The sequence below is a fragment of the Buceros rhinoceros genome, unplaced genomic scaffold, assembly GCF_000710305.1.
Source record: "Buceros rhinoceros silvestris isolate BGI_N320 unplaced genomic scaffold, ASM71030v1 scaffold17330, whole genome shotgun sequence".
Taxonomy (NCBI): Eukaryota; Metazoa; Chordata; class Aves; order Bucerotiformes; family Bucerotidae; genus Buceros; species Buceros rhinoceros.
The window spans coordinates 25,979-39,569 of record NW_010388092.1 but is presented as its reverse complement, the minus strand read 5'-3'; the positions used below and the strand labels follow the sequence as shown (position 1 = coordinate 39,569).

Genomic DNA, 13,591 nt, shown 5'->3' with positions numbered 1-13,591 from the left:
AGAATTGCAGAGACATGCATACCACATAGGAAAGAAAATAGGTTTTCCATTTGTTTTTAACATGTCTGGCTAGAATAAAGGCACAATGCTTCCCTACATTTCAGAGTATGCACTCTTAACAGCATCATCAGAGAAAACATACAGAGAATTTAAAATAGTTAGGGAAAGCAAACAGCTATGTTAGCAAAAGCAATATACGGAAGATAGTGAATTATGTTTTCCTTCTCTGAATTAAATGACTGTTGTGTTTATAAAGGATCTGAAACATACCCGTGTTCAAACATTTTCAGATACTACCTGCCTCTCCCAGCACGCAGCCATCAACTACTTAAATGAGTCTTTGGATCTTGCCTACCCATGATCTGGTGCTGAAACAAATAGCTTGAAGAGAAAGAGAGGTTAAGCAATTCACCTCTGCCAGTGGAACTGGTATCTTTGTGTCTTGAAGCCATAATCTGAAGGATGTGAAAACTTCATCCCCTCTACTGCTTTGGAAAATGCATCAAAATAAACCATCTAATTCTTCCTCAGCAAAATGAAAAGTCGTGAATATTTGAAATGTGTAAGCAAGAACAATCTAGATAATTATTTGGGACCCATAATTGACTGTCATTAGCAATAACGATGATGAAATTAACAAGTAAAAATGAAAAAGGAGAATATGAGCAAGGACTGGCTAATCATGAGATATCTTAAATTGTTGGAAAGTTTCATGGGGTATGGTAGAAACTACATAATATGAAGCAATTAAAATTTGCCAAATCAAAGCATTCAGAAAGATGCAGTACAGTACAAAGCAGGTTCACTTTGTCAGGGGAATGAACAGGTTATCTGTGTCTAGCTCTAGTTTTTAAGATCTTCATTTGAGAAAGAAAGAAATGAAACTGAAATATGTACTGAAAATAATTTGTCTTGATTTGTTTTTCAGCACAAATTGAAGTGATACCATGCAAAATTTGTGGTGATAAGTCCTCTGGAATACACTATGGAGTCATCACATGTGAAGGCTGCAAGGTATGAGATTTTAATACAGCATAGTCATCAGCATCTGCATTAGCCTCAGGCATCTGTGTACCATAATACACTCTTAACATGCTTTCAAGCAAGTGATGCCAAAGGCTATAAAGCCTGCTGCTGATACAGATGCGTTTCATGCCTTATTTTACTAGTGGTTTTCCTTTCATCAAATAGTCTTTAGAGTTACCTCCTCATTGGAAACATGAGTTAATCACATCGGATGCAGTGTAAGTGCTGATACAGAGCCTGGCAACTGTAAGTCACACCTGTTCTGCCTTAAATCAGCTTGAGAGATGGTTTTCTTATCTCGTTTCCTATACAATCCGTGTACCATTAAAAGTTGCTGTGGTATCTCAGTTCAACATCTTAAAAGCTTACAGGTGTCAGTTAGGTCCTATTTGATCCCCTTTCTATTCTCTGCAGGCCAAATTGTAATCTCCAAAAGAAAAAATGCCGTACATTATTAGAAGTGTGAAAGGATCCTTTGCCTTCCTCCTTATAGGTTTCAGCACTGGGAAATGGAGGTTAAAAAATAAAGAAATAAGAAAAAGGGGGGGGGCAAAAAAACCTTCTGTGATGCTTAGTCATATTAACATGCTATACCAGGCATTAGTTCAAATATCACAAATTGGACCCCCAGCCAAGAGAAGAAAAGCTTCAATTTTCGACTTTAAAAATACTCTGTGATTTTATTATTTACGGAATTTTATCATTGCTCATGGAAAAGCAGAATTTGCTATTATGTGTTGGTATTTCAGCTTTCACTATAGATGTGAAATTGCTCGGATGGAGAGGTAACATCTTTGATTTCTTCTATGTGGAAACACACAGACTGGTGTTCATTTGAAAGTGGGTGCATATTTGTAGAGTGAAAAGGCGAGTCTACAAATACTTAATGTTTTACAGAATTTTAGACCATCTGAAAAATCTTAAAATTGTGTGCACTCATTCAAAAAAAAAATATTTAATGCCAACACATTGAGAATCAATATGTTGTCAAAGATCAGATTTCTTTCAGAAGTGTTCACGATTGTATACAGGACAACCTGCAATGTGTCACTGTCTTACTGTGACGCTGGACTAGAAAAAAGCATCTTCCTTATGGTGATTATGTAAAACACAATTTGTCTAACTGATCTGATACTTCAACATTGGCAAAAAGCTACAGGAGAAAAATGCTTCTAAAAAAAGAGCCTTGTCTCAGTACTCAGTGCCCACAGATCAGTTAGGGGTAGAGTGTCCTGTAGATGTGATTAGGGTTAATGCTGGCCTTTGTGTGTGCCTCAAGAGGAGATGATACCTCTCAGCTCTGTGTGTAGACTGCTTATTGAGATAAAGAGCTTCTCTTCAACTTAACACAAGTTTTAACCTTATTGTTTGTGTGCCAGTTTTGCAGTATCAGATCAATTAGTCTAATCTTGGTTTGTGATTCTGTTGCGAAAAAAAGATGTCAGTTTTCACATCAGGTCTGATGGGAGGCATCTCAGTCTGTCAGAGCTCTTTTTTAAGGTGAGCACTGTCCCGGGCAGTGCAGCTCTGCTCTTCATTGCCCAGGAATTAACTAACTACTTGCTCAGCCTGCATACGAATAACTGGTCATTTCTGGCTCCTTTTGTCTGAATGTGTAAGGAGTCTGAATTAATTAAGAGTTAATTTAATGTGTGGAAGAAAGAGACCAGGACTGCTCTGCAAGCTTGCGTGCAGACTTTGAGCCAGGCACTAGACAGCCTCAGCGTTTCAGGGCACGACATCCATAGATTTTACTGCCAGTGGCAGTGCTAGAGACTTCAAGGGACAGGAAATCCTTTAACGCTGTGTCCCTATGTTAGCTATGCTGCTGCAAATGCATATTATAAGTGCTTAAAGGGCATCATAAATATTACTGTTTCATGTGGAAGCCTGAGCTTGCATGCATGTTTCATGCGTATGCACAAGCTGAATAAACTGCTGGACCCACTGAAGAAAATGGGGGTTCTGCTACTATCATCACTGAAAGCGTAAAACCTGAAGACAGATTTCCATCCTATCTGTCTCTGTCTCTGCTCCTTCTTTTGCTCAGAAGCCTTTTATTATCTCTCCTACTTACCTCAGAGCAAAGTATTTGCTACCACTCTTTTGGCATGATTTATTTATACAGTAGTTCGCAAGACAATTTCCTTTCTTAGACAGGCTATCTGTGATGGGTAAAGTGATTTGTTCAAGATGCTGAAAGACTTGTTGTCAGTCTTGAAAATATTGGGAAACCTGTCTAAGTCCGTAGGTCCTCAGTAATGAACTACATCCTCCTTCCCTCAGGTGGAATTATTCTCGATAAATAAAGCCAATATAATATAAAGATTCTCTAAAAAATGAAATTAAAGGATTGTCTGTTCTTTGTAAGACAACATTTAGATATTATGCAGGAGAAAGAGTAGTACGAAAGTCTCCTCAGAAAAATAAATTACCTGTTGTAGAATAATTTTGTTATGTAACCCTTGATTTTTTTTCTAAGAGGGACAAAGAAGGAACAAAGAAATTCTTCTGAGGTAAGATAACTTTAATGAGATAAAATAGTTCTACAGGATAAGTCACAGTCAATTCTACATGGCTGTGTGGGGTTTTTAACATTTTTTTTTGTATTTGTTGTCTCAAACCCATATCCACATAAGAGTTGCTAAAATGTAAACTTTTAAACGAGAAAATCCTTCACATGTCAAAACCAAACCTGGCTGTAAAGTTCAGCAAATAGAGTAGAAATATCTGCAATTAGCATCCATTTAGCCTTAAATTAAAATCTCTTCCACAGTTTCAGAAAAGTTTTGGTCAGCCAGAGTCTCATAAGTCCCCACCAGATTTTTTCTGCGAATTCCACCGAAAAACATCCACATTCTCAAAAGTGCATATCATGAAACTTAATTCAGTTCATAGATACACTAAAATCACTATAAAACCAGCACAGGCCAGATGAAGTGAGTCTTGTTATGCTCAACCTCAGGAACTAGTCGAACTGCCGGTGTCCTTGGTGGGACATCATGGCTGATGCCTATTGTTACTGACACCCCACACTGTCCTCACTGGGTTCACAAGCACTTGAGTGAGAATTCAGGCATAACCAGCAAACTGAACCCTGTGACACTGTCGCCTTGCTCATTGCCCCCAAAATTCACTGCTGTCACCATTTCCATTACTTGGTATTACCATTCATGAACCTGTGCAGAGATAACATTGGTTTTGCCTGATAAATGAGGTCAGCTTTTGCTTTCTGGCTCCATTTGGAGCTGCTTGCAAACCAACCCAAAAGGGCACAGCCTCTTTCACATCACTCCTGGTGACTAGAGTAACTGCAGTAGTGGTGCTTTCTGCCTATTTTCTCCTCATGGCTTCTTGTGGTGACTAAGCTGTCCCTCAACTCTCACACCACACAACCCTGCAGCTGCCATCTAAAGATGCCAAAGTGGTCAAAGAACTTCTCTTCTTTGTTTCTCTCTCTCTGGATGTGCTGTTTCTCCTGTCGTTTATTTTACAGGGAAGAAAAGAATATAATAAAATGCCTTCTCTCTCTCTTTATCTCTCTAATCCTCACCCCTTGGTTTCATTCCTTTTGTCACCTCTGCCATTTCTTGTCACTCCTACCATGAAAGTACCTCTCGGTGTCATTCATAGCAGCTAGGAGCTCGTAAGGCCTTAAGTATGGATTAATACTCTCCTTCCAGCCCTCTGGTCTTTAGCCAAATAGCCCACAATTGACCAGAAAAATCTTCAAGAGGATAGAGTAACTTAAAATTTTTACATAGATAAAATGGATATTTCAACATCATTGATATGGAAAATGTCGTTACTTTCTCATGGTAGTGTCTAAAGGTGTTGCTTTCTCTTTTGTGTGTTGGCTTTACTTGATACAGTCGTTAAATCCTAGTGCTTTTGTGATGTGTGAATTTTAATTATTTTTCACTACTGAAAATGTATGGTTACTCCAGATCAGATCAACATTTGCCAGGTTAAATTGAACAGCAGACTTCAGCTTCTAATGCTATTGCATTGCCAGTGCTGGTTATTACCAGCCTCTGTCATTAAAGGAAGAAAATAGTCAGAACAAGTGTTTTTAAGTCATCAGTTTACAAATGCTGACAAACTTCTCCTCTATTAGGAGCAAGCATTAGATAATACATGGTTGTTATTGCACAATAAGAATTCATTCTTGAGAAAAAACTTCTTTACTTGGCGGTGACAGAGCCTTGGAACCCAGAGCTCAGAGAGGTTGTGGAGTCTTCTCCAGAGATATTCAAAACATGCCTCAATGCTATTAGGAGCAAGCATTAGATAATACATGGTTGTTATTGCACAATAAGAATTCATTCTTGAGAAAAAACTTCTTTACTTGGCGGTGACAGAGCCTTGGAACCCAGAGCTCAGAGAGGTTGTGGAGTCTTCTCCAGAGATATTCAAAACCTGCCTCAATGCGATCCTGTGCAACCTGCTCTAGATGAACCTGCTCCAGATGAACCTGCTCCAGTGGGGAAGGGGTTGGACTAGATAATCAAGAGAGGTCCCTTCCAACTCATACTATTTTGTGATTTGGTGTTTTAATAAAGTGGAATTGCATTCTTTATAGGAAAACACACAATTCTCCTTATTAAAAGTACACGTTCCTTAATGTCACTATACAAAACCAACTCATCTGCAAAGCCACAGTATAAGTAACATTGTACTGAGTAAGATTACTGTAGTCATTTACAAGGTTGTATGTGTGTGTGTGTGTGTGTGTGTGTGTGTGTGTGTGTGTGTGTGTGTGTGTGTGTGTGTGTGTGTGTGTGTGTGTGTGTGTACATATATGCAAGTGGTAATGCTTTGTCTCACTTTCTTGCCCCTAGGGATTCTTTCGGAGGAGTCAGCAGAACAATGCCTCCTACTCCTGCCCAAGGCAAAGAAACTGTTTAATTGACAGAACCAACAGAAATCGTTGCCAACACTGCCGACTGCAGAAATGTCTTGCCCTGGGAATGTCTCGAGATGGTAAAGAGTCAGATTGTGCTTCACACCTAAACCCTTTGAAACTCTTTTTCACCGCTGACTTACTTAAACTCCCTGTACATTTCTGGGAAAAGAGAGAGGAACAGCTCCTTGCTTTGTAGTGCACACACTGTGAGACACAGACCTTTGCCGTTGAGTTAACAAAGGAGACTATTTTCATGGGGAGGGTAGGGAAATCACAAAATGGAGAGCAAAATTAGTTTGTCACAGAAAGAATCAAAAATGAAATGTGTTGTTCTGATTAAAAGCAAAAAAAAGTTACCTCTGGAGAGGTGAATTTGTATTCCAGTTTAGATAACCTCTTATATTAAACATTAACATTTATCGTAACATTAAATACTGATGTGTGAAAGCATCCCTTTTCTTGAGATCTCTAAAGGTTTGTGTCAGTAAATAGGTAGTTAAGAAGAAATTTACACTTTGATAGCATCAGGGGTTTCTGTCTGTTTCATTCAGAGGACTTGATCAAATATTTTGCATTGCTAAAGAAATCTTTTTCTACCTGTGCATTGCCTCTGTCCCTGTCATGATCTACAGAAGAAACATTTTGTAGTTTAGCACTGAAAGTGGGCACTACACCAGAGGAAAGCTCAACAATATATCTGAGAGTAGGATCCTTTGGTCCTTGCAGAGCTCTGGACCACCATCCAAGTGGTGGCATGACCTCCAAGCCATGATTGGCAGGCTGAGAATATGCACCATACTAGAGCTGCAGGCAGTGGGAGGTTTAGTCAAGGCTCCCACAGCCAATCTGACCCAGCCACCCCTGCTTGTGCAGAGGCTTTCCAGCTCACAAGTATGTTTTAAATTGTCGAAAAGTATGAGAAGAAAATGTTCTGATTTTGAAGTCAGATTATATTGATTTTGATTGCCTGGCAGCAGTTTTATGTCTTAGAAAGTTTACACAAAATGTGCCATTTGAAATTAACAGTCATTGATGGAGAAGTTACTTAAAGAACTATTTCTTTAGATGGTCCACAAATTATAAACTTGTTTTAAATCTGGACTGTAATAAGTTTTTTCCTACCTCAGTGTGTCTCATGTCTCACTGAAACAACTTGCTCAGCAATTTTACCAGTCTGGGAGGGGTCTTACAGACTAGCCTTTAATATGTGAACTCTTTTTGGTCCTAGCATGCATCTTACTTGATGCCTTAGCTCCTGATTCTTCCTGGAGGAGATTAAAGTAGTAAAATCTCAGCAATTTAACAGCACATGCTTTCCTCCTGAAAGTAATATCTTCCAATGGTTTGAGGTATCACAGGGACATTTTAATGTGACTGACAGCACTGTTTTCCCAACCTATAATTCAGGGACCACTGCGTATAGACCAAAGGAGTCATTCTTCTGAGAGCATCACTTTCCTCTCTGAGTGTTTTTGTAAGGGTGTTTATAGTTAACGATATTAAGAGCTTTTGGAAGTTCAAAAAAGGATGTATGGATTTTTTTAACAGAGAAATTGACTGTGATTTTTACCTCTCAGCCATGTAACAGATTCATTTTTATCATGCAGAGGCAGGATGATAATTGACAGCAGCTGGAGAAGCCAATTAATGAATATATAATGAGAATAAGCAGTGGGTGCTTGTTTTTATTACTGAGGCCCTAAATCTGAAGAAGATACACAGTTGCATTTTTCAAATACAGTATTTGTTTATTATCCATAAGGGTGTCCAGTGCACCATGAACAGATTCCAAGGCAAGCTGTGTTCATGTGAGGTAGCTTGCAGCCTGTGTGAAGGGCTGCAAGTAAGCTGAGGTTGGCAATGAGAAAAAAACTCTTAGTGTAAAAAAGTGCAAATAAATTGAAGAGGCTGCCATCTCCTTGGTGTTCTGGCACTGCTTTTTAATATTACATTCTTCCTTTTCTGTTCTTTTCCCTGATTGAAGATTTTCACATTCATCCACTTGTGTACGCTCAGACTCTTCTCAAGAACTATGGCTGATCTATCGGGTAGAAAAATGAGAGCCAAGCCCATCCTGTTCTAATAAATGTGATGACTCTGAATTGATCCCAGTTATAGATGGACTGGAAATATTCAGCATTGGAGAATACACCTCATAATGTCAAAACCAATATTTCCAGAGCAATGTCCTCTTATCTGTGCCTTGATAAATTCTGCTGAATGTATCCCTCAATTGTTTTAGAGCACAATTAACAACTAACTCTGCTCTGAGATCCTAAGATCTAGCCCAGTAGAAAGCCAGAATTTATAGAGAGATGGTTGGAGGTGGGGGTGGAGGGGACATAATCAGCTATGACACACTGTATGTGCGGGCTGTGGATTTATTCCTCCTAGTTCCACAGCAATCAGCCTGCCATTTTTTAAAGTTTCAGTCTTAGTGTAATGAACCCTGTTCCTGGGGAGAGTGGTTTGCACTCTGGTGTTTTCCTTCCTTTCTCATCAGAAGGAATGCACGGATTTGTGCATGGAGATTATGTAAATTGATTGTGTAAATCCCTGAGACTTTCTCTGTGGAAAAGATGACATTCATTTGTGCTGTTTACTTCCAAATCTGTTGTTTTCCTCTAGGTTGTAACTCTAACCTGTAAGATTAAAAAAAAAAAATTGTAAAGATAACACCCCATTGAAAGGATGTAATAATAATGCTTTAGGGTTTGTTTTCATCCATAGTACTAATCCTGTTTGTGCACTGTTTAAAGGTTTGTGGAAAGTTGGTAAATCCCATGAGATATGAATCTACAGACTGTACATTTCATACAGCTCTGGATTGTTGTTCAGTGAACACGGAGATATAAAAGGATGCATGGTCTTTTTAACATTCACAGTCAAAAGTGAGTCAGTTGACTGAGGCCCTCCCGTCACATAGGAGTCATTGTCATCACCTCATAAATCGAAGCACATCATAATTTTTCCTCTGTGAGATGCATGTAGTGTAAAACTTTGCATCCTCTCTCACTTCCACTGGAAAAAAAAAAGTTTCCATGGCAAAAGGAAAGCTGAAAGTGAATATCAAAAGGGTGGTGGGCTTGAGTGAAGTCAAGAAAAAATTAAAGATTACAACAGTTTGCATTGTGCTTTGCTTGCAGCTGTGAAGTTTGGAAGAATGTCCAAAAAGCAGAGAGATAGCTTGTATGCTGAAGTGCAGAAGCACCAGCAGCGACTGCAGGAACAACGGCAGCAGCAGAGCGGTGAGGCAGAAGCCCTAGCCAGGGTTTACAGCAACAGCATCAGCAATGGCCTGAGCAATCTGAATAACGAAACTGGGAGCACCTACTCAAATGGGCACGTCATTGACCTGCCGAAGTCTGAGGGTTATTATAATGTGGATTCTGCCCAGCCTTCCCCAGACCAGTCTGGGTTAGATATGACTGGAATCAAACAGATAAAGCAGGAACCTATCTATGACCTCACCTCTGTACCAAACTTGTTTACCTATAGCTCTTTCAACAATGGGCAATTAGCTCCGGGGATATCCATGACTGAAATAGGTAAGGAAAATTCTTTTTTCTTTAGAGTACTCTGTGTGTGTATACATATATATGTATATATATATACACACATATGCTAGACTGTAATACCGCCTTTATTAAAATATCGCATAGGTTTCTTTTACACAGGTACACAGTAATCGCATGTTCACACGTGTATGTGCACACACGTACAGGGAGTAGAGGAAAGAGTCTTGCAGTAATTGACACAGTATCAAGACAGATGTGGTTTTACCAACATCTGCAAATTATTCATTTTCTTAAAATCAGCAGTTCATGTTCAGTTTATGAAATAGAAGCATCAAAGCAGGTGATAAATCAATCAGATCCGAGCAATAATTAGTAGCAGGGAGCTTGTTTCAAATGAGCTCATTACTAGCAGGGTTAAATGATCTCTTCAGCCAACCATTTGTATTCTTGTCAACACCCACAATCCCCATGGCAGCTAATTCTGGAGTATTTATTGTCAAAAAGCACCAGCTTGCTTCTTCTGGTGTGTTGATGTACACGCAGAGCAAGTTCACTGAATTCATGGGGTGCACAAATTCTGAATGTAGCTGCATGGATACTCCAGTCCCTGTGCTTGAATGCCTTGGAGAACTTGTCCCTTGATATCTTCTTTGAAAAGCAGCAAAGAGACTCTCTGTGAGATGAGACAGTCTGAAAGGCAACGGCTAACGGTGCTTCTTCTCTAAGGAGAATTTCTATTCATCTAACGTCTCTAGTTCTACCTCTCCAACACAAGTGGAAGTATTACTTCTGTTATAAAGACATAACATGGAAGAAGATTGGCATTCTAATTAGGTGCTTCCCACCTCAACAAGTGAAGTATGCTAAGTCGGTTGTAGTTAAAAATGTAATCAAAGAGTAATACTTCATTAATGGAATTTAATTTAAAAGAAATAAGAAGTTAATTAAAAAAGGAGGTATTCAAGAGTACCCGTAACAAATTAATTAATGTCACACCTTAAAAACCCTCTGTAGTTCTGGCCTGACTTTGCTGCCTTGTGGATGTACGCTGAAATAGGTAAATTTATGTGTGTACTCAGACCTGCTGAGGGCTCTGGAGATGTGACATGCACTGGATATATATTGCAATAAGCGTGTATGTAGTAGTTACCGTATGATAAAAAAATGAAGGTGCAGCTAGAATCTGTAGTATGTTTTCTGCTCATGGATGTGCAGAAGGCTGTGTAACAAAATGTGTGCTTCCGCTGCAGATTGTGCAGGAGAAAGCTCTGCTTTTCTGCCACTCTGTTGAGTGGGAGGTGTTTTGTTACCATGTTTGGCCTAGGCTGCTGTCCAGTGAAGTCCTACACCCACAGCTTAGCACTACAGAGGATTAGTGAGGAACATCTGCTCCAACTTCCCTCTCAGTCTTTGTGGCCATATGAATAATACTCACATGTGGATTGTGCAAACCTCAGTCCTTCAACAGTGGTTCACAGTACTCCAAACCAGCTGAGGGACAGTTTAAACAGTCATAAGATACATTTCCCTGCAGCACCCTGTAGCAAAGGGACATGTTCCCAGAGATGCTCAGAAGAGGTAACAGAAATAAGACAATTCTGATAGTCCATGAATTAGGGTTTGTGCTTGCTCAGTTCCAGAAGTGAGACCAAAGAGACAATATAGCCTCAGGACTGCATCTTTAGTGGCTAAAGGATCCGACTGAAATCAGTGGGGTCTTTTGACTCATGGAGCTTTAGAGAATCATTTAACTTTTATCTCCTGTGACATTGCTTAAATTCACTTATAAATAATGTATAATTCTTACATATTCACCCATTTTTTTGCTCTCCTTGGCCTAAACCAGCCATCCCTAAACCCACCCCACATTTCCCAATCTTTTATCCTGTGTCATGTGGCCAGTGTTCTACTTCTGGAGTACACAAAGCAGGAAAAACCCCAGAGCACAGGGAGTAGGACATAGCAAAGAGCCTGTCTCTGAGCTGACCGCAAAATTCGAGTGCTGATATTTATATACCTCTCTTCCTTTTGAAATTGAAACGGGTGCTCCTAATTTGCTAGTTATGTTACCCATATGTTATGTTGCCCTGTGTCATTTGTGGCACCTACAGCAAAAAGGTAAGGATGTTAGCGACGGATAATGTAGTGTAACGGATTGGCTGACACCACTGAATAAATGGAAGAGATGTACCATAAAATATCAGGATTAGTGCCCAGGGAAATTACATTTTCATTTTTAAAACACAAACAGAAAATGCCTCTTAATACTACAGTAGATTGTTGGACCATCTGTATAGCTGCAGTCTTGCAGTCAAAGCAGGAAAACCCTAAGCACTGGGATGCAATGATTTCATATTATAGTGCGCTTAAATTTCACCACAGCATTGTATCTTAATCACGCCAGTGAGATTTAGGAATAAGCTCAGCTCGTGTTATACAGAAGTTACTACCATAACTGTTAGATGAAGTCACAGCGAATACATAGGAAATGAAAAAACTATACTGCGTTGATCCTTGTGTCCGATACCTTGCCTATTGATACACTAAACAGTTTAAGTACCCCAGATCGCGTTAGTTCTTTTCCTCACTGAAGATTTTCTACCAGATTCAAATTTCCAGTCTTAGTTTCCTTCTGGTTTTTATATTCTTCAAATGCAAGTCTTTTTTTAAGCACAACCTCACTTGCCACTTAACTGATCTTTAGTGCAAACTTCTAATTTTTTTCCTCATAAATGAATGTAGAGAAACTCCTTTCATCCTTGAGCTCCTAAAAGTTGCTTTAAGCTCTCCAAAGTACAGACTTCTTCACAGGCGGTCTAGAATCAAAATAGTCTTAGCAGCTTCTGCATCACATGCCATCTAGTATCCAGTTACTTATTCCTTCGGTGTTATTGCTTTGCTTGTCACTCACCACTTCTCTCCTGTATAGGACATTTTTTATTAAGACACATCTCACCACACATTTCCAAGTTTGAATCTCAATTTCTCTTTCTCATTTTTCTAACCTCTTCAATCCTGTTTTATTATGCCTCAGTCCTCATTGATGCTTTGTGACTTCTTTCACAGTTATGTCTTTATTTAATTAGCAAGCTGTAGACCCTCTTTCAGATTATTAATGAAAATGTTGAAGTCTTGTAAAACAAGTTCTAACAATGGTCCCTGCTGCACTTGACTAAACAGCTTGCTGCAATTGCATAAATTACTCTAGTATTTACTTTTTGCTTGCTATCCAACAGTATGGTTATCTGAAAAATTTGAATAATAAGTATTTATTTCCCTGTCAGTTTGATTCAGTTATGAAAATCATATTTTCTAAGATACTCTGACATAATATACGCATCATTCACATTCTTTTCTTTACATGTTAATTTTCTAATTCCACCAAAAAAGAATCTAAATGGTCCAGCCTACTTTATCTTTAACAGTTCTATGCTTTAATTTTGCTGAACATGCCTTCATCTACAGTAGACTTTGTAGTGGGAATTTAATTTTTTTTACTTAACAGTTTTGAAATTCAAAATTTTTATACAGTAAATATTTTAACACACAGTGTTAGAATAGCACATCAAGCAGAATGCAGCTTATCCTGCATTGCATGCTTACTAGTATCTCTGTACTGTACTGTACCAGGAAATAGGAGAAAGAGATGCTAACAACCTGAAGTTATATAGGGCCCCTTCACACATGTTTAGAACTAGTATATTCCTCCAAATGAGTTGAATAGTCCAGGGTACAACTGCACATTATCTGATCACTCTAAGAAGCAGGATTGGTAGTTTCTTATTGAAGAGCGGGTTAAGTATAAGAAAGAGTAGATAAAACTACAAAATTCTACAAATTTCTCATTTCTCATTTAACTGCCAGAGCTTACTAGGGACAAAATGAGGTAGTTTGCTGTTAGCAGAACTGTGCCTTAGGCTCAGTCCCTGACAGTATTCCAGTTCCTCTTACAAAAAGAAACTCAAAGCATAAAGAAATCAGTCCAAAGCTCATGAATAAGCATGCAAGAGCAGAGTCTCAGCTCAGCATCATCTGCATTTCCAGTCCATCTCCATTTTCTTTTAAGGGAGATATTTTTGTCCTTAAGTCAAGGCATCATGTTGGAAACTCATTCTGGATTTGTAGCTGAGTGAGCAGAGCA

At 38.9% G+C, this 13,591-nt stretch overlaps 1 protein-coding gene across 1 annotated transcript in view; it reads left to right on the top strand.

The window, feature by feature from the left end:
- Positions 1-928: 928 nt before the first annotated feature.
- RORB (RAR-related orphan receptor B) overlaps positions 929-13,591 on the top strand; it is a gene marked incomplete at its 5' end in the record, with an annotated part of 38,414 nt that continues 25,751 nt past the window's right edge. The window contains 3 exons of the mRNA XM_010144860.1: positions 929-1,014; positions 5,868-6,009; positions 9,079-9,480. Of these exons, the coding sequence (XP_010143162.1) occupies positions 929-1,014; positions 5,868-6,009; positions 9,079-9,480 (630 nt within the window). The remainder of the gene's footprint in view (positions 1,015-5,867; positions 6,010-9,078; positions 9,481-13,591) is intronic.